At 39.4% G+C, this 20,739-nt stretch overlaps 1 protein-coding gene across 5 annotated transcripts in view; it reads left to right on the top strand.

The window, feature by feature from the left end:
- Positions 1-600: 600 nt before the first annotated feature.
- TANK (TRAF family member associated NFKB activator) overlaps positions 601-20,739 on the top strand; it is a 33,835-nt gene continuing 13,696 nt past the window's right edge. For 3 of the 5 annotated variants that reach the window (XM_052792210.1, XM_052792209.1, XM_052792208.1), the window contains exons 1-7: positions 601-721; positions 1,419-1,552; positions 5,441-5,587; positions 8,655-8,763; positions 9,606-9,718; positions 17,344-17,523; positions 18,844-18,920. In XM_052792210.1, the coding sequence (XP_052648170.1) occupies positions 5,489-5,587; positions 8,655-8,763; positions 9,606-9,718; positions 17,344-17,523; positions 18,844-18,920 (578 nt within the window). In that variant the 5' untranslated portion in view covers positions 601-721; positions 1,419-1,552; positions 5,441-5,488. The other 2 variants (XM_052792211.1, XM_052792212.1) reach the window with 2 other exon arrangements.

Below are 20,739 nucleotides of genomic sequence, written 5' to 3'. Positions count from 1 at the left end.
TCCTACACACCTTCAGGAAAAAAGTTGTACTCATACATGTGACCTAAGGAGAGAAGGGCTTGGAGCAGCAGCAAAATTAAAACTGTGTTTCCACTATATTCTTATCTATAAAATTCATTGCCTGCACGAATTAAATGCAGGGGAAAAAATGCCACCTTAGTAACCTACAAAAGTAAAAGGCCCTTTAGACAGAAGGTACTCTGGGGGTAAAAAGTATAATTACGTTACAAGTATAAGTACTGTTATTTACAAATCACTCTCAATCATGGAAAGACTGAAATAGGAAGGGGCCTGTAGAAGTCAGGATCAGCACAGACCCTGCTAGAGCGGGGTGCCTGACTGCAGTCAGGCGAAAAAGGCATCGCAACACAGACGTAGGAGAGCCGAGAGACGCCGACCCTTGCGCGGGGCCGCAGAGCCCAGCTTCGTTCCGCCTTGGCGGCGAGCGGCGGCGGCGGGGAAGGCGCCGTGCCGTGCCTGGGCGGCCATCCCGGCGCAGCCCCCGCCTACTAGCGGCGCCCGCCGGCTCCGGTGGCCGCTGCCCCGACCCGACCCGACCCGACCCGACCCGACCCGACCGGCGGCGCGCGTAGCGCCGCGGCGTCCCGCCACAGGGCGGGGAGAGGCACAACAGGAAGTCAGTTCTGGTTCCTGGGTTAAGGTGCTGGGGCAGGAGCGAGCGCCCTGTGCCGGGAGCGGCCGTGGGCTCCGTGAGGCGCTCGTAAGTCTGAGTCGCTTCTAAAACCGCTCCTCTCCCTTCCGCGGGGAGCGGCGGGCGCTCGGCCCAGGGGGCTGGGGCGCGGGCCGTGGCGCCTGGCGGCGGGCTCCGCCGCCGCCCCTGCCCTCGGCCCTTCCGCGCTTCCGCCATCCGCTCCCGGGGACGCCGGTTCCCCCTCCGGCGCCGCTTTGCCCGGTGTCGGGAGCGGGGCAGGGGGCGCGTAGTTGGCGCGCGGAGGCGCTCTCGGTGCCTGCGGCAGGGCCGGGGCGGGGGGCCGCCGCCGCCCCCCCCCCCCCCCACCGCCGCTCCGGGAGGGCCGCGGCAGCGAGGGCGGCGGGGGTAGCGGGCTCGCTCGCGGGTGGCGGTCGCCCGCGGCGGCGAGCGGGGGAGCAGAAAGAGGCGTAGTGTCTCCACAGGCAGGAACGGCGCGGCGGGGGGGGGGGGGGGGGGTAAAACCCCAGCTCTGCGATAGTCACCGTCTCTTTCCCTGGGCGCAGAGGGGCTGTCTGCGCCCCGGGCTGCGACGCCGGTGTGGCATTCGGGGCTCCTGCTGGGTTTCCGACTCTTACCGCAGTCGGGCGAAGCAGGAATTTTGTCCGTTAGACAAAAACAACAACAACAACAAAACACTACCAAAAAACCAAGCCCAAAGCGAAAGTGCAGTGAGCTTTCAGTCTCTCACGAATGATTACCTCAATAGGTTTACAGTTCCCAAGATGATGGCAGTGTAACTTACAAAATATTTCCATTGAAGAAGCTGTTTTGAAAGCAGAAATATGTAAAGAAGTACTCACTACTGGATGGCGTCTATGTTCTCATATGAACCTATGAGAGGTAGGCATGTGTATTATGAGTGAATGTGTATATACACATGATTAGCTAAAACCTCATTTTTTCAGAATATAAGGTGTTTTCTGAGGCACTATGAAAACTCAAAATGTGCCTCTTTAGTGATCTGTGGAGCTGGGATTTCAGGATGTATGCAGCAGTATGTTGCTAATCTTTGTGTTGGGGCTTTTTTGGCATTTGACTCATAGAAAATTCATATTACTGCTTTTTTTTTTCCCACCTATATCAGCAAAATGTTTCTCGTTTGAAGCAAGTACTTGAAGAGCATCCACAGGTTTCATTTGGTTTGTTTACTCAGAAGTTTCTCTTACAACATTTGCTATACCCAGTTGTTTTCCAGTGTTCAAGTCTTTACTCAAAGATGAAATTCTCGTTCTCATTGCCCTAGCTCTGGCAACACAGCATTCACAGGTACATTTGCAGGACCCCCTCATCAGACAAATTCTGGAGCTAATCTCTTTCTCTAATTCTGTCCCTGTTAGAATAAATGCAACATTTTGTATTGCTGCATCTGTTCTGGCTACATATTACTGTTAATAATTGTGAGTCTTTAGGATCGAATTAATATCTAGAATGTCAGTTGCTAAAGACCAGGGTTGTCACCTTTGGGCTGACTATGTTCCAGTTGCTGTGTGGATACAGCATAACTAAGCCTGGTTAAAATAGTGGGGATATTTGTTTTGGGGGCTGGTTGGTTTGTGTTTGTTTTTTTTAATTTAGGGTGGTTGGGGTTTTTTTTCCTCCTAACTGCATGTAGGAAGAAGAGTAAATGACAAGGAACAGTTGGCAAATTCCCTGATAAATATTGATGCCTATGAGGAGAAGCAGGAAAAGGAGCCAGTTTTTCTAACTGCAAGGAGTTCTGGATATGAGATGGATAACATAAGAAGCAGTTATTTATTCCAGCAGCAGGCAGTTCAGGGTGTGACTACGGAGCAGTTTAATCCAATCTAAACCTAGACTGCTGCAGTCCTGCCCACAACTAGTCTCATGTTCCCACTGTCTCCTTGTGTTGGTAGTAGTGCTCCAGCAGCCTCGCAGTGAGCTAGCTCCAGCTTTAATTTTGGGGTTGTTTTTTTATGGGGATTGTTGTTGCTTTTTTGAGGAGGTAGGGAGCTACTTTGGCATACTCAACTGTGTAGCATAAAAATGCTAATACCAATACAAGTGGCAAAAATACATGGCCAAAGATGGGGGAAAGCAGGAGTATGCTTTTCTGTGGCAGTGCAGACTTACATCACTGTTACATAACCATGACTTCATGTTACAATTTCAAAGCCAATGCTGCCATTGAACACAGGAGTTCTGTCTGCCTTTTGCTGATGTTTTCTGCTCCTGTGCTGGTTTCCTTGTGTTATCATGCCATTTGAAGTGGTCTGTGGAGCTGATCTGCATTAAAACTAACACAGCAAAAATACCTTTAGCATTTAGTTTTAAGCTGGATTGGTTTGCTGATATGGTTTACAGTAAGGCTGCTTGTGCTGGAAGAAAGGGAAGGGTGAGGTGGAAGCAGAAATGAGTGTCTAGCGTATGGGGGAATATATGACCAATTCTTCTAGTTACAGTTCCATCTAAAAGGGTCACTAGTAGTGACTTCTATTGCCCCTTTCTTACTGCATGGAGTCTGGATTTTAGGGAGCTACCAGGAAATTAGCTACATTTTCCTTATTTTTCCCTACCAAGTAGGAAATCAGGTCCAGTGCTACAATTCTGCCTGTTGGATCCATTACTTTTGGTACCAGCAGTCTAGATAAGAGCAGAACTCTTTGTTAATACTCCCAGTCTCAATCAATCAGTAAGTAAAATGCTGCAAGTTAGGTATAAATTTTAAATACTGTTTTTCAAATTGAGATTTGAATTTGCATGAATGAAATTAATGCCTTCATTTTCTATGAACTGTGAGTCATACGAAGCTGAACCCCATTCCCTCTATTAGAAGCTGAACATAGTCTTTTAAATCCCATTGCACTCATTTTTTGAAGTTACCTTTTATATGTACAAGACATTGCCGTTTACTATGTAAATCGTTAGAAGTGTCTCTGGAGAATTCCAGAGTACAAAATCAACATCACTGCAAACTCTGCAATTTTTTAAAGAATATGAGAGCACACTTTAAATCACTTTCAGCCATAACAATACCCTTCTACAATTTAGTACCCGCCCCTGCGGTCAACTGTAATATCTGATTTTATTCATTGAACTACATAAAACAGTCCTTCATTTGAAACTGAAAAAAAGCCTACCCATTTCTTTAAAGATGTGCTCCAGGTATTAGAATGAATATTCCAGTTAGTGGAGGGATACTCTCTGGGGAAAGAAGGGGGTGGATGAAGTAGCCTGTGTTACTAACAGTGCTTTGAGACAGTATGCATGGACCTAAGATTATGAACTACTGAACTGGTGTTTAGCAAAAAAAAAAAAAAACAAAACCAAAAACCAACAAAAAAAACCAAACCAAAACAACCTTTCATATGAAACAATGTAGGTGTTTTACACAAAACTTATAAACTTGGATTTAATACTTGTTACGTCAAGCGATCCCTAAATGATTCCAGGCACATAAAGAATTCACTTTGCCAGTACAGCCATGCCGGAGTTGAGATACAATTGCTTTTGCAATACACACACATCATTAAAATAAAGTTTGCAGGACAAAAAGGTGTGACATCCATACAGTAGTCTGTTGCACCTTCTAGGAAAGTCAAACCACATTTCTGTATTCAGGCTCTATGATACGGAAGATATTCAAGAGCAAGAAAACACGAATAAAAGCTTCAAGCTGCGATCCTTAGAATTTTGACCAGGGTCCAAGGCAAGTTATCCTCATACCCTTCTTGCTTGGCTTATCCTCTTGTGACTGCACCACTTTCCTTAATAGTATCTGTGGTTTATGCATAATCCCAGAAGATAGTGAGAGATGATTGTGGCTGTCCATACTGTGTACTGTGAGGTAACCATACTTTAAATATCAGGACAGGAGATGTGAATTACTGATTTTTTTTTTTTTTTTCTCCTTAATGCTGGTACTTTGGGGGTTGTTTGTTTGGTTTGGGGTTTTTTGAGACTTCACTAACCTGTCCTCTACTGTACTTAACATTATGATAAATTTTGATCTTAAAATTCATGTCATATATTACTAAAGAAGCAAAGGACCTGCGTTAGCAAAGTTCACTCTGTCTTGAAATTGAAGTCTGTGACATTTTATAGTGTTGTAGTCTTATGTGTCATGAGCTGTAGTTTCAGGAATTGTTACTGAAATTGTTCACAAAGTGTAGAAAGTAGTATTGTGTGAAAATGTCTGAGTCTTGCTAATTCTTAGTGGTTGGTATTACTGATTTCTAGATAAAAGATGTTTTGATTCACCTTGTAGTGTTGCTTGTGTTGCCATTTTCAAATATGGCATAGAACAAGATATGTCCATGTGACCTAATGTTACCGAGCTTTCATCTTTTTATTGCTTAATGCCGAAAGCTGAGTTTTGTTTTGGTTTTTTTTAATGCTATCTGTTAATTCACAACTAAGTAAACATAAAGTGTTGAAAATGTCTTAAAATCTGGTAACTGGTGATATGCACCAATTTTAAATCTCAGTCCTCAAACACTGTAACTACACATACATTTACACATTCTGTACATCCAGAATTAGATTCAGAGTTAACCTGCTTTTATTTGGCTATTGTTTAAACCTATCCCCGGACATAAAATTAAATGTTGAGGTGAGCAGAGCTATAGTTCAAACTACTATGTGAGTTAATGCTCAAACATACTGCACATTACTTGAATTTGATATTAATACAAGTCATGTTATATATGTTTTTAGTTACATACTTCTGTTTCTTAGCATTCTCTCTTTTCCCTTCTGATTACTTTTTAGGTCTGTTAACTTGAGCATCTTTTCAGTGATGAAACAACATTGGGAATTATGGACAAAAACATCGGAGAGCAGCTTAACAAAGCTTATGAAGCCTATCGACAAGCATGCATGGATAGGGACCATGCTGTGAAAGAACTACAGCAAAAAGTATGCATTGGGTTCTGAATTGTATCTTTAAAGGCATCCTTCCCATGGAGGACGGTGGTACATGTAGAATTCTGTTTCACTTTAGCTGTGCGCACTTTGGTGCATCTGTTAAAGTTGGAAATTGCCGTTATGAAACCAGACCAGTACACTGCAGAGTAACTCTTTAGGCTGTGAATATAGTAGATGGGTTTCAGGTTTTCGACCTTTAATTTTTTTGTAGTTTTAAAGGTGAGAAAAGTGTTGTCTGTTTTGGAGGATTAATGAAGTCTTTTAATGTAAACAGCAAAGATGTATATAAAATTTACCTAGCTTTAATGAAGTACTTTTTGAAATTTAATTTGCTTTCTTAAAAAATTACTTTTTAAATTATTAATGTAAATAGCTAAAATTAAATCTTTTTTGTTAATAGGCAGATACGCCATATGAATTACTAGTTTACTTGATGTAAAGGTCAAAGACTCTAATATGTTAAGCACTGTGCAAACTATTAGGACAACAGAGTTTGTGTGTTGAAACATTTACAGCAAACTTTCCTTAAAATTATTAGACTAATTATTGATTTTTAAAAAACAATCATCTGTACAATTATTCTTTAATTATGAAGTAACAGAAAGATTCTGGAAGCATTCTGACCAGTAAGGAGCACCTTTGAATTTTTACTTAGTCTGTTGTAGAATACATTACTTCAGCCAAAACTCTTCTAGGACTTCTCATCGTGTATGCCAGCATATTGCAAAGCTATCAGTTTTGGGCATTGTCATACTAATTTTATCGTGCGTATTCTGCCCAGCAGTGGAACCTCTGTTACAGGAAGGCTTGAATATTTTTGCTGCTACAGGACTTTCTGATACTTCCATAAAACTGGTAGGCTGGGACTTTGTTCGGGGGCAGATGAACCATACTCAGTGTCAAGTTATGGAAGCAGTAGTAGAATTGAGAGCGGGGAAAGGTCTAGTAGAGAATATTCTGATATTTGGGCACAATTCCGCTGTCCCCTTGCATAGCAAAATAAACTAGCCAGGGCACTGCAGAACAGGTGACAAGTCAGTCATGTGTGCAGTCACCCACTATGCAGTCAATCTCCATTCGTAGTCTGTTGCAGCAGTGCTGGTGCAAATCTGTAGTGTTTTCTGTACTTAACAAGCACAAGTAGCGTGTCAATACATTTTGTGCTGAAACTGCAACTAACTTCATAAAAGGCAACACATTTTAGAATGTTTGGGAATCTTTTATATTTTGTATCTTGTGATGAACAGTTAATTATTTGAAGGAAAACCAGTCAAGTTAATTCTCCTGGGTCATGTAACAATACATGAAAGAAACTTCTGCCCAAGAAACACGACGTCAAGTACAAGGTCAGAGAGCCCTTCTAAAGTCTATGGAAGAAAACTAGAGAAGTGTGTGAGATTATCAGTGTTAAGTGAACTGAATGCTTGCAAGATTTCTCTCTGCATTTTCTCTGGTTCAGAAATTAAAACTGAAAGCCTTTCATAAAGGATTACTACCAGCTCAAACCTTTGTCCTAATCAAACTTTCAGTAGTTGGATTTCATGACTTCAAAAGAGAACAAAAGTATTTTTTTCAAGAAGTGTTGATACTATAATTAGTTGCGGGGGGGTGGTTTGTGTTGGTTTTCATGTTTTTTAACCAAACTCCTGTTTTTTTAATGACCTTTGTACCATGCTTTACTTTAGTAACTTCCTCTGTTCATTGTGTGGCCTTCACACGTTGTTGGATTGTCCACCATTCTGTTGTTAACAGTTTACTACTTAAGTTACCGATAGGCCACTTGTTTTGCCAGTCTCTAGAGCTGGGAGCCATGTCAAGCACACAGAAGCCAGAGTCATCTCGGCCAGATGGTGTTTGATACAGATGGATGGTTGGTTGTCATGCAGATCTTCTAGTTGGTAACTTGTTGCTGCCATCTGACTCAAGGAATAATTTGTGCACACTGGCTGTCAAAAGCATCTTCTCTTCTGTCTGTTTTAGCTGTCATGTCTGTGCTCTGTACAGAAGTGTTGACAAGACATTGCTGTTGTACATTTTCAATTTGGTTCTCAGTGATTTTTCTGCTTCGTGAGGTCTCTTATAGCTGCTGGAGTGTACTGCTCTTTGATCACTTTTTTTTTTTTTTTTTTTAAATAAACTCATAAACTCTTATAGTACAACTACTACCTGGCCTTTTAAAATAAATTTTGCTTGTAGATTTTTTTTTTTCCTGTCTGCTTTACAGACAAACACATTGGGCAGTAGGGGGGTGTGGAATTTAAATGTGACTGAGATTTGAGAATTAGATTGGATAGTATGGATAACCTATGAATAGACGTGAAAACAGTGACTAGTCTTGTCCCAGGTCGTGACCTGTTCAGTAATAGACATATTCTTAATTTTAGAAAAATTTGGTGCATTCCTGTAAGTTTCCTTGCTGGGACTTCACAAGTTTTCTTGCTTGTCTTCAGCACTACTGTAACTGCAACATTAGGCATGTGCTAATGAAATAATAGGTTTTGAATATTAGCATCTTCCTTCCCACCTGACCATTTGTTCATTTAACTGGCTGTCTAATAATATTTATACACTTTGGTGAAATGTGAGCAGTCATATTAGGCTCTGTACGGCCAGTTTATAGCATGAGATGGAGTATAGTTAGATGAAGAATGGGGCTGCTTGCTTGCTTTTCCCCCCATATTAGAAAATCTGGGGAAAGAAGTTTACATCTTTCTATAGATAAACTAACTGACCAGCATTCTGAAGAATACTAAAATTCTAATTTTAAACCTGATGTATTCTATGGCTATGAATGAAGAATCCTAACTTAAAAGTTATCCTATCCTTTACAACTGCCACAGTTGAAACAGTTACTGAGAATCAGGATTTCCTATAATACCTTTTCTAATCAGTGCAGTCTCAAAAATACAGACTTGCCAAAGGTGACTGTAGTTGGGTTTTCAAGCATAGATCCACAGCTACAATTATCTTTAAAAATTAGAGCTGCTTTTTATATGCCAAATAGGAGACCCGTAGTCAAAACAGAATAAGATTAATGCTAATTAAATTATATTTGCAGACAGAAAACTACATGCAGCAAATACGTGAACAGCAGGAAAAGATAGAGCTTCAAAACAGCATTATTGCAAAACTGAAATCACAGTTAACTGCTCGGAATGCTAATAGAGGTATGTACTCCAGTTTGCATGTTATTTCTTTTTATGCTGTGTTGCATTGATGAATAGTTCTGACTTTGTTGCTTCAGTTTTTACAATATACATCTCAAAGCAGTATCTTACTTTTCTGTGAACGCGAGAGTTAACACAAATGTGCAGTTTCAAAATCTATTTATAAAATGCAACACTTCTGAGGTCTCTCTTTATCCTCTTCAAGAAATGGTGAGATTTTCTTTAGAGGTAAGAACCTGCTTACACTGAAGCCAATAAAAGTTATGAAAATAATGGGTTTAAATCATTCACTAGAACTAAAAACAAAGTTGTTACATATTAATTTTACAATTATCTATTAATAAGTTTGGCTCAGGTTGTTCTAGATGTGAGTGCTATGGTTATACGTCTTTTATGTTAGATGAGCCTTGTGATGCTAATCTTAGTGGATAACCAAAGCTTTATAAGCAGATAATTCTCTTTCAAATCAAATAGTCATTGGTGGATAATTTTCCACTGTTTGACTGTATTACACAAATAAGAGAAAAGAGTCAAAGTAACCATGTGTTAATCTGCCATGCTCATTAAATATTTATTCACACTAGCCTAACACTCCTGGTTTTCATAAATACTAGCAAAGTGGTTGGCTTTTATTTTTAAGAGTACATGTACATTCTTTATTGCTGGTTTAGTCTTGCATTGTCTCTAAGCACAGAATTGGGCTTCTCTTACTTGTTTATGATGAAGGCTTGCTCAGAGAAAATAAAGAAGTTAGTATAAGCCTAGCTTCTTTTACTTTTGCTTGTACTTAGAAGCTGGCTGGGGAGAAATGCAGTGACAATCAGCTGCTTCTTTTCTTTAAGGTAATGCACATCCCTACATACTGATGCATGAAGACTTTGAAACCTCCAACTTATCTTTCAGCCAGCTCTCTGAAAAACTGAACGTAGCAAAGCAAAGAGAAAAACTCTTAAAGGTATGGTCACCTGCAGTATCTTTAACATCACATCACATTTGTGCTGTGATTTTACTAGGAGAACCTATAGAGATAAGTGAGATTTTATTGGTGCCTTTGAACTGCACTTCTTCTAATACAACATCCTCACCTGAAGTGCATGAGTGTTGTGCCACTGCAGTCTACTTAGGTGAACTAAGCATCTATCTTTGATCCTTCCCAGTGCAATCGCTGTTTGGCCATCGAGCTCCCTAGAATAGTTTTGATCATAAAGTAGGAACTTACTTGCTTATTTATTTCTTAACCTGCCAAAACCAGTGGTCAAGAAGGGGCTTTCTCTTTCTCTCACAAGAGCTTTTCACACTGCAACCAGTCTGTGTATTTTTGCAAGAAATGGAGAATCTGCACTCAAAAAGTGATGAAGTGGAGAGTGAACTATCCATTGCTCTGGAGACTCTGATGATTTGTTTGGTTTTTTAAATAGCCAGTTTTAATACGATGTCTCTTCTGCCCTTCTTCGCTGAAGTAATACCGAGATTTTCACTACAGCCTGTTGAGAGTAACAGGAGTAAGAGTAAAGCAACAGTGCAGAATAGATGGGAAATAGCTTGAATGGATTTTGCATATTGAGAAAAGACAGTGACAGAGATGCACAAAGTTGCACTGTTCTTATCCTAAGTCATCCTACTGTGTTTTTTGAGAACTGTCTTGTAACATAAAATCTCTTATTTTTGAATATGAATCTCCATAGCAGGGATCTTGTAAGGGTCATAAAAAGACCCTTATACAAAATCAAGCATTGGATTTAAAAATAATTAATTTGTTTCTTAAACCTGAGCTATAAAAAATTAATTACACTGAATTCACAGAAATGCTTTTTTTTTATCAGAAATGTTAATTTAAAAATAATTTAATTGGATTACTGATGCTTGCTTAATTATCTTGAAGGAATCTGATTTGAGACTTGCAAACATTTTAAACGTACTGTTACCAAAGACTTACATACGCTCCTTTTATTTAAAAAAAAGTCTTTATATAATTTTTCTATGCTAGAATCTGTAATCACAAGATGTCATTTCTTTCCTAGTCTTTGCATTTATTTGGAATACAACACAGCTAAAGGGTTAATTCTTTGATGGAACATCTTTGCATATTTTTGCATTTCTCTGTCTTGAGTTGGATAAAAATTATGTCTTACGGTTGCACATGGAGTCCATGTCCATTAGACCAAGCCTAATATTTCATACCCTTGTTTCTGAATGCTTGCTCAAGGACAATAGTTTTAAGTAACTTAGTCATATAATGAGTAGGAGCTGTGTTATCTGCTCTTCTCATGGGGAAACACTGAGAAATGATGCAATCTATACAGAAGATTACAGGCAATGCGTGAGAAGCTGGAATCATTATTTCAGGGGCTATTTTCTTAATGGAATGTAAGTTATTTGTCTTTATCTGCATTTTTTTTCTGTAGTCAGTTATTGCAGTGACCTCTCAGCAATAGGTAGTTTATCTAGATTTTGCTTCATCTGTGTGTTACGGAGGTGTACCTGCCACACTGTGCCACGAACAGAAATATTTCTGATATAACTCCATGCATAATCAACTATTAACTATACAGTCTGTCTGCATTTAAACCCAGGCACAGTGCTATACAAATAAGATCTTTTCAGAGGGGATCAGTAGAGATCCCCAGAGTGCCAAGTCAGGCTGACCCAGCCTATTCTATGTTCCTGTTACTGGGAATGTAGTAGCTCCCTTACTCTAAGTGTTGAGAGCATGGACCTTGAGGAAAATATATTTGACTGGACCAAGGCTGGCTTCTGCAGAGGCACGTGGATATCTTTGCACCATCCTTCCAATATAAGGAGGACCCTAATGTTTGGTGTTGTGCCTAGTAAGCTTCCACTAACCTGGCAAGAGTGATAAAAGATGTCCAGACAGCACAGCAGAGGTATGGACAATTCTATTAGCTCTGGCTGTGTCTTGGCCATGCCATTCATGGGCTGGCTGTGAGTGGAGATACACAGCAGTCTCTATACACAAGTCCTCATTTTACTGAATAAACGTGGGGGAGGAGAACCATATAACCCCAAATTCCTGATGAAGATGATGGAAAACTAATTGTATTGTCATAAATGCGTTATGTGTTTTTATGGCAGCTACCAATTTTTGCACTTTTTAAATGTAGAACTTTTGATGTATGATGGATAATAAGGTAAACTGCATGGAATGAATGTATGGAACAAGTTGGGGAAAATGAACAGTAGCAAATCACCAAGACTACATCGAGTTAACCTAAGAGTTCCCACTTCTCTATCTTTCTGAATAAATGAAGTAAAAGTTAAAAGTTTAAAAAAAAAAACAAAAATCATGTCCCATGTTAAAAAAAAAAAAAGGCAAAAGGAGCTGATTCTTCACAGGATAGATAGTCAACCAGTGGAACTTCCTGCTTCAAGGGAAAATTGGACAACTTCATGGAAAAGAAATCTGTTGAGAGTTAATAAATACATAGAAACTATTACTAAGAAGGTCTGGGAATTTATTAAAGGATGCATCATGAGTGCCTTCTGTTTTCTTGTACTCTTCCCTAGACATCATATTTTGACATCTGTTAGACCAAAAATCCATTATCCTGTCACTGACCCAGTATAGTTTTCTTGTATCTAATTCAATGAAGTATTGGCTTTTTCAGCTGTTGAAATTTAGAAGCTCGAATATTCTATTTGAAAGCCTCTATTTTTCTAATCATATTCTATCCACATTCTGCTCTAAACCAAATAAATTATGTCTACAGCCATTGTCCTCTACTGCATTCACTGCTTTATTCTACTTCTCCACCAAAAATTTCAGGCTTGCAAAATGTACAGTTCCAGATAATAAATTGTGATTACAGTTTTTAAGTTAAAATGTTGCTGTTTCTTCCTGTCTTTCCTTGAAACTCAGAGTCTCTCCTGCAGCTGGAGGTGCCTGGGTTTATCGATACCTATTGAAACTATCTTTTGCTAAGTCCTATGGAGTTTCTCAGTGGACTATATTCTGTTCTCCAGTAAAGTTAATAGAAATCCTGGATTAATTGTAGTAGGTGCATAGTTAGAGCTTAAATTTCAGACGTTTAAAATGAGGGAGGGGTTAGCTTTTCTGTGTTTCCAATAGGTGGCCATACTTGTGTATTTTACCTGCTGTTGTCAAATTCTGTTGCCAGTGTGTCATAAAATGCTTTGGGTTTTGTTCTCATTCATCTTCACTGAAAGAGGTGAGTCGACCAGATTGGCTTGGTGGTCAGTACCAAACTATATATAAGATTATCAGATTTTTTTTCAGTCCCCTGCTTAAGGAGACATAAGGGACCTAAATTGCTGCCTGTTTGAGTACAGCCTGGCTAAACTTTATTAACTAGGAAGAAGGTAGATCCAGTTACTGTTTCAGAGCCAAGGCTGCTCAGCAAACAGAAAACTTTAGTAAGCGAGATTAGGCAATGTCAAGTAAAGCTGCTTCTGCATGCTATTTTTAGTACAGAGTCAGACATCAGAATCCTTGTAAACTCCATAAAACGTTAAGCTAAAGTCAATACCTGTGACAAGAAAACATGCTCATGTTCATGTTTTCCTGGGTCAAGAACCTCAGAATTTCTTGTGCCATGAAAAAGAGGACGAAACTGTATGTCGGGAATGAATAATGCATTTGGTATACAAAACTGTTCATCCTGCAATAAATGTTTAGGGGTTTTTTGTGCAGGACATAAGCAGAGGAATGGCAGATTTATGGTAGTCATCTTTGTGCTCAAAATCATGGTGCTAAAATGACTTACATAACTAAGAGCAGCTACCGCAGCAATCTTGTACAGTTGTGTGTTCCAGTCAATACCAGCTTCTCTAGTGTCACTTTGTTTCCTATCTTTGATGCAAAGAAAGCTGTACTTCATGATTTTATGCTGGCTGACAATTTTATGCCTTTAGCTGTTCTTTGCTGCTGGTATGATGTATGCGGTAGGATTAATTAGGCCCTGCTACCTGATATGAGAAATTCTGGTATTGATAGCCTTTTTTGTTATTGCTTCATCTGTTCAAGCTATCTCTACCCAATAATAAAGAAGAGTTTGTGATTAAACTGTTAAAAGTTACAGTTAATATTCTCTGAGACCACTTACAGTAGTTCATCAGCTGAATAATATTTTTCCTTGACACCATATGACAGTGTGTTTATTCTAGGAAGCCACTGAAACAGGCCTTTATAGCACACTTCAGAGAAAAATAAAAGGACCTGCCTTTGTAGCAGTACAGTCTGGGGACTGACTGGTTGTGGAGCAGGTCTGCTGGAAAGGAGCTGGGGTTTTGTTAGACAGCAAGCTGAACGTGAGCCAGCAGCGTGTCCTGACAGAAAAGAAGGGCAACAGCTTCCTGGGCTGTATCAACAGGAGCACAGCTACCACACCCAGGGAAGCAAGTATCTCCCTCTGTTCAGCATTCATTGGGCTGGATCTAGAATACTACATCCAGTCTGGGGACCTCCAGTATAGGAAAGACTAGAGTGAGTTCAGCAGAGGCCTCACTGAGATAGTTGGGGGCTTGAGGACATACGCCATGAGAAGAAGCTGCAGAAACTGGACTTGTCCAGCCTGGAGAAGAGATGGCTTCAGGGGAAGCTAATAGCTTTCCAATACCTACATCGAGGTTATCAGGCAGATGGAGCCAGGCTCTTAACGGTGGTGCATGGCAAGAGAATGAGAGACAATGGGCAGTTGAAACATGAAAGGTTCAGACTGGACATAAGGGAGAACTTTTCACCATGAGGACAGCCAAGCATTGGAAAAGGTTGCCCGAAGAGGTTGTACCGTCTCCATCCTTGGGGAATTCAACACCAAACCAAGTAACCTGATCAGACATAGTAACTGACCCTGCTTTGATCAAGAGCTAGAGAACCCTTGAGGTGCCTTCCAACTTGAATTGTCCTCTGATCCTATCAAGCCTCTCCAAAAGAGAAGATATTAATCTGTTCATAATACAGATAGAACCTCTTTGCTGGCTGCTAATAGCAGCATGCTTAAAAGATCCATTGTATGGCCAAGGACTTAACTGAGCAGGTATGACCTGTGTGACATACTTATTTGTCATGGTATTAGCTTTATAAACTTCAGCCAGTTTATAAATGTTACCACATTGTTGCAAACACCCAAACTCAGTCAGTATTAGAAACTGTAAGATCATCAAGCTATGAAGGGCTGTATTATTGAAAGATCCCAAAAGGTGTAAGTGTTTCTCCAGTGTTTTTCCTGGTGTGGTATCCTGACGGTGTGCAAGAATGATGATTTACATCGGTATGTACTGATATATCTTCATTGCAACATGTTGCATGGCTCTTCTCACATTGTTTCCCATGTGGCTTTTCTCACCGCTTGCTTAAATCTTGTCCCCACTTCCTGCAGGAGAAGGTAGGAGAAATGAAAGAGAACTACTGGCCATTACTACAGTGCTCCCAGTTATCTGAAAGCTTTTGAAAGCCCACATGTTATTTGGAGCTGTAATAGTCCCAAACAGATAAATTCTGTGTGTGCAGACCAATGCTGTATCACAGGCTCAGTGAAAGTTATTTTACTGTCTTTAAGATGGAGTTGTTCTTCAAGGGCAGGTGTTGTCTTTGACATAAGCTTTTTCATAGGCGTTTGGATTTCCAGCAAATCTTTTTCAAAGGAAAATACAGGAGAAGCTGCATCCCATTGGCTTTTTAAAAGGGAAATGGAATCTGACCATGGAATGGTCAGAGTAGATATAAGGAAGAAATTTTTCACGGTGAGGGTGGTGAAACCCAGGATCAGCTTGCCCAGAGAGGTGGTAGATGCCCCATCCCTGGAAACATTCAAGGTCAGGTTGGATGGGGCTCTGAGCAACATGATCTAGTTGAATATGTCCCTGCTCATTGCAGGGGGCGGTTGGACTAGATGACCTGTAAAGGTCCCTTCCAACCCAAACTATTCTATGATTCTAATGTTTGGGAACCCTGTGACCAAATAATGGCTCAGTAGTAGCTTGGGGTCTGTGAACCCACACCATAGAATATCACCGCCTTCACATTCCTGGAATGGCAAAAAGCAGTTCCCCATACTATAGCTACTGTGACTTTGTAGTCTTTAAAGAACATGGAAAAGGTATATAGTTATAAAATTATGTTCAGCATCTGGCCCTGCTGTAACTTTCTTCAAAGTATTTTCAGATCTGTTAAGAATACTTTTATGCATGTCTCCATCTCCTCTTAACATAAGTTGGTTTTTTTTCCCCACATCGCCAGATAAGATTGTCTTTTCTCATTCATCAGATACTTCCTTAACTTGCTTTGAACTTTCTGTGCCTCATAGTACTGTAATTCTTCCTAGTGTTCTTCTTGTGCCGTTTGAGAAAATGAGATCTAGCTACTGTAGCATCAGTTACAGAAGATGATATGTGGATTCTTTAGCCTAAAATCTTCAGTCTTCTTGTTTGGTTGTTTTTTTCCAGAACTATATAAAAAAATCTTTCTCCTTTTTTTCTCTTTTGCTGCTTGGGTTTTTTGGTTGTTTTTTTTTTTTATAGGAGTCAATAGTGTGCCCTGGCAGTCAAAAGGGCCAATTATGTCCTGGGGTGCATCAAGCACAACATAGCTAGCTGGTCGAGGGAGGTGATTGTCCCACTCTACACTGCACTGGTGCAGCCCCACCTTGAGACCTGTGTGCAGTTTTGGGCACCTCAATGTAAGGAGGACATCAAACTATTAGAGTGTGTCCAGAGGAGGGTGACCAAAATGCTGAAAGGCCTCGAAGGCAAGACTTACAAGGAGTAGCTGAGGTCACTTGGTTTGTTCAGCTTGGAGAAGAGAAGGCTGAGGGGTGACCTCATCGCAATCTACAATTTCTTCAAGGGGGGGCAGCGGAGGGGGAGGTGCTGATCTCCTCTCTCTGGTGACCAGTGATAGGACACGAGGAAATGGAATGAAGCTGCATCAGGGGAAGTTCAGGTTGGACATTAGGACAATGTTCTTCACTGAAAAGGTGGTCGGTCACTGGAACAGGCTCCCCAGGGAAGTGGTCACAGCACCAAGCCTCTTAGAGTTCAAGGAGCATCTGGACGACACTCTTACTCATATGGTTTAGTTTTAGGAGTCCTGCGAGGAGCAGGGAGTTGGACTCAATGATCCTTATGGGTCCCTTCCAACTTGAGATATTCTATGGTTCTGTGATTCTATGATTCTATTCAAGGGTCTGCTCGAAAATTAAGGTAGATGCAGAGTATCACCTTCTTCAGAATTGTTCAAGATTGATTGAAATTAATGAAATATTATTTTATATATTGTACATACAATATATTGTACATAAAATGTTAATGTAAATGATACAGTGAGCGAGCCAAGAGAGTGTCTTTATTTTTTATAAACACTAATAGGACATTCAGAAATTCAGAACATACAGTTGTTTTGAGTAATCATATATGATGTGTTACATCTATGTGTAGTCGTAGAAGGTCTTTACTATCAGTTTAAAATTAATAATGTAATAAATAAGACTGACCCTTACTTATGTTGCAAAAGCTTAATTTAGTTTATTCCAGACTGCTGAACAGTGATATTCCACAAGCCTCAATTTTATTAATTGTACTGGTGTTTCTAAAATTATTTTTTAGGAACAGTTAGAAAATGAGAGCATGAAATTGAAGCAACTTGAGGACAAAAACAATCAAAAGGAAAGGAAGCTTGTATCTATTATTTCCAACCAAGAAGATAAAATAAGAACTCTGAAAAGCAAATTGAAAGAATTAAACGAAGCACAAAAGGGTATACAGATGCCAATGTATAAAAGGGAGGTAAGATAAGGTATACAGATGCCAATGTATAAAAGGGAGGTAAGATAAGAAACCAAGTAGAGATAAAATGAAAAAACCAAACATTTGTAAATTATTACTTCTTTCAAACATGTTTATACTAATTATTCTAAGAAACTGTTTTTAAATTTCAGCATTATATAATTACTAGGAAGTGATTAAAGTATATAAAGCACATAGGAAACACTGAACTATTAAATATATATTGATTGGTTTGTGTGTTAATTATATTATGTTATGTCATTAAAATTTTAGTAATTGTGAAAACTCCAGATTAGCTTTTCTGGTTTATAATTTTCAGTTGGAAGTTCTTACCAAGACTGAGTTGCTTTTTTCACTTTTATGCCACCCTACATTTGTTACAGAATAGCGTGCAGAGTGCTATTCTGTCCTTGTGGGATAGCTAGAGTGCAGTCACGGATGTGAATCTGACCGTGTAAACATATTTTAGCTAGCTAATTTAAAGTGAACGTAGGTAAGGGTAGGACCACAGCAACACATAACTTGTTGCTATTAAACTTGCCAAGCATTGCTTAAGTTACTGTGGCGAGCATTTGTAACCCGCGTTGCTACGAGTAAGGCAGCTCAAATGTGTCTACAGGAGCTGCAGTTGCAGTTTAGTGCAAGGTAAGACAAACCTGTATGCTATGGGTCTGTGATTATAAACAATGTATCATTGAAATCAGCTGATTTGGCAGATACATGATCAAGTTCTGTGTCTGATTTGGAGCACATATGAACTACCGAGGCCATCTGGTAACGTAGATCTAGTGGAACTGCAGCTTAATGACTGGTTATTATAAAAACTTTCTTTGATGCCTCGCAGATTTAAAACTATGTAATACTAGAGTGAACCACAAGGTGGTAGTCGAAGTTAATAACTTATTTTAAAACCTGCTAGAATGCTTGAGGTACTAGCTTGTGATGTGTTCGTTGAAAATTTCAGTGAATAAATTAGTTTTTAAGAGCTAAAATAGCTGGATACCTCACTAACAAGTTTATACATAATACATAATCTTACCTTATACATGATTGAAACAGAATTACAGTCAAGCAATATTCTTAGAACCAGTTTCCTTTCAAGGGATTATGAGCAGAGGAATGCCACACTGGGTTGCTAAGTTAAACTAAAAATAGGAATTTCACACAAACAGTAAAAAGCTGCTTTTGTCATTTTGTGAATGTTTTGAGAGCTTCCAGAAGGAATAGGTGAAGGATCCCATGAAATCTTTATTTATATCAGGGTGAAGAGCAAAATTAATGTGTTAACCTGGGATCAATATTTTCATATTTTACTTCAAGGTGAAAAGTAAGAAAGTTGTTCCAGATAAGCCTGAATTATCTCTAGGGATCTCTGGTATTTCACCTATGCCTGAAAGGTAAATACTTTTGCAGCATTTTTTAAATTTGCTTTTAATTGTTTTTTCTGCCATTAAATAAGACGAGCCATTTCCCTCTTTTCTACACAGTACCTTAAAAAAGGGATGGGGGGAAGGGAGGAGCAGGAGAGGTCAAAGAGCCGGTGTGGGAAGGTAATAAAGCCAGCAACTATGTGGAGTCATAGCTGGGGCTTTGCAAGTATGTAGGGATAAGTTGGGAGGAAGAAAAATAGCCACTTGGTTCAGCAGGAGGTTGAACTGTGGGAAACAGCAGTGGATGTTAATGCTGGGTTTTGGATAAGCATTAACTCTCTTCAGAACAGGAATGTACAACCCTAATGGATTAACTGATCCAGGAGGAGGTCTGGTAGTCAGCATGAAGAAATAATTCTTGGCCTGATCCATCCTAAATGAGAGAGTTTAAAACCAGGTTTATCTGTAAGCTGAAGCCAGCTAGCCCTTGCTATGATGAAGAGACCAAGAGCAGTATATTTCCTAAGCAAGTATTCCCTCTTCTGTCAGTGTTTTGGCAAAAATATTGACCAAAGTCTTAGGTTTGCATTTTTCACAGGATAGGCAGTAATACCACTTTTAACAATTTTGCCGAGGTCAAGTAGAGGATTCTCTAAGGTGAGGCTACGAGAATATTAGGGAAAACTATCATAAATTCTTGCTGTCGTCTTATACTGTTGCCTAGGCATCTGCTTTTGGCTACTCTCGGACATAGGCTAGGTGAACTATGTGAATCTTTAGTCTGACTCACTACTACTGCTTTATGATAAGAAAGAGAGGAAATAAGACTGTGATGTGATAAAGACTTTTTTGTCTTTACTACTTTATATCTAAAAAATGAAAAACCTTTACCTGTCTTCTGTCTCCCTGCTCTCAAGTAGCTCCCTTACTTTACTGTTTTCTTGGAAAGAGGTATGTGACTGGTAAGATTACTGGTAATCTTACACTAGTAAGATTGTAGTATCACAAATGTCTAGCAAATTAAGATTGATTCATCTAATCATATGTATATTTTAAAGCTCTGATTAGAAACTTGTGTTAAGAATATTTTTTAATTTATTCTTTATCAAAACACCTGAAAAATGGTCAGAATGTAAGTATTAACAGTAGCAACTTTTAACTCCTGCTGTAGATTGTTTTCAAATGAGATACAAATAGACATTATGCCTTCAAAAAGAGAAACACAGCAGAAGTAGGAACACAGCTCATGACACTCCTGATTGCTATAAGAATAAGCGATAAAAAGGAAAACAATTCACTGGATTAAAGAAAAATTTGTTTTGAGCTCTTTTGGTACAAAGATGCAAAAGAGAACACAAATCCAGTTTGTCACCAACTTCACTTTTTCATGCTTGAAGTTCATTTTATAAAATCCATGATACTGTGCTTAGAAATATAAATTACTCAGCAAGCTTATCAAAACTTCACAATGGAATTTTATGGATGCATTGATAACTGAATAACATAGTGCCTTTGGGCAAATAAAACTCATGTCAGAATAAATAACTATTTTTACCATTCTCAGTGCAGATAACTAAATATCAGATGTCCATATGATACTCTGGAAAAGATACGATTAAAAAAATCCCTCAAAATAAAAGGAGAAGTCACGTGATATTGTATAAAACAGAAGAAACGAGTTCACAAGCCCCTCTCCAAAATGTCAAGTAGAGAAGGAAGGAGCAGTAACAAATGCTTGTGTGTTCCTTCTCCTGCAAAGTCTGAAGTGCACAGAAAGCAATGGAAAATAATTAATGTTCACAGAAGCAGCATCTTATTTTCCCTAGAATGAGATGGAAACAGTACC

Source organism: Harpia harpyja, chromosome 7, assembly GCF_026419915.1.
Source record: "Harpia harpyja isolate bHarHar1 chromosome 7, bHarHar1 primary haplotype, whole genome shotgun sequence".
Classification (NCBI taxonomy): Eukaryota; Metazoa; Chordata; class Aves; order Accipitriformes; family Accipitridae; genus Harpia; species Harpia harpyja.
This window is presented reverse-complemented; position numbering and strand designations above follow the sequence as displayed.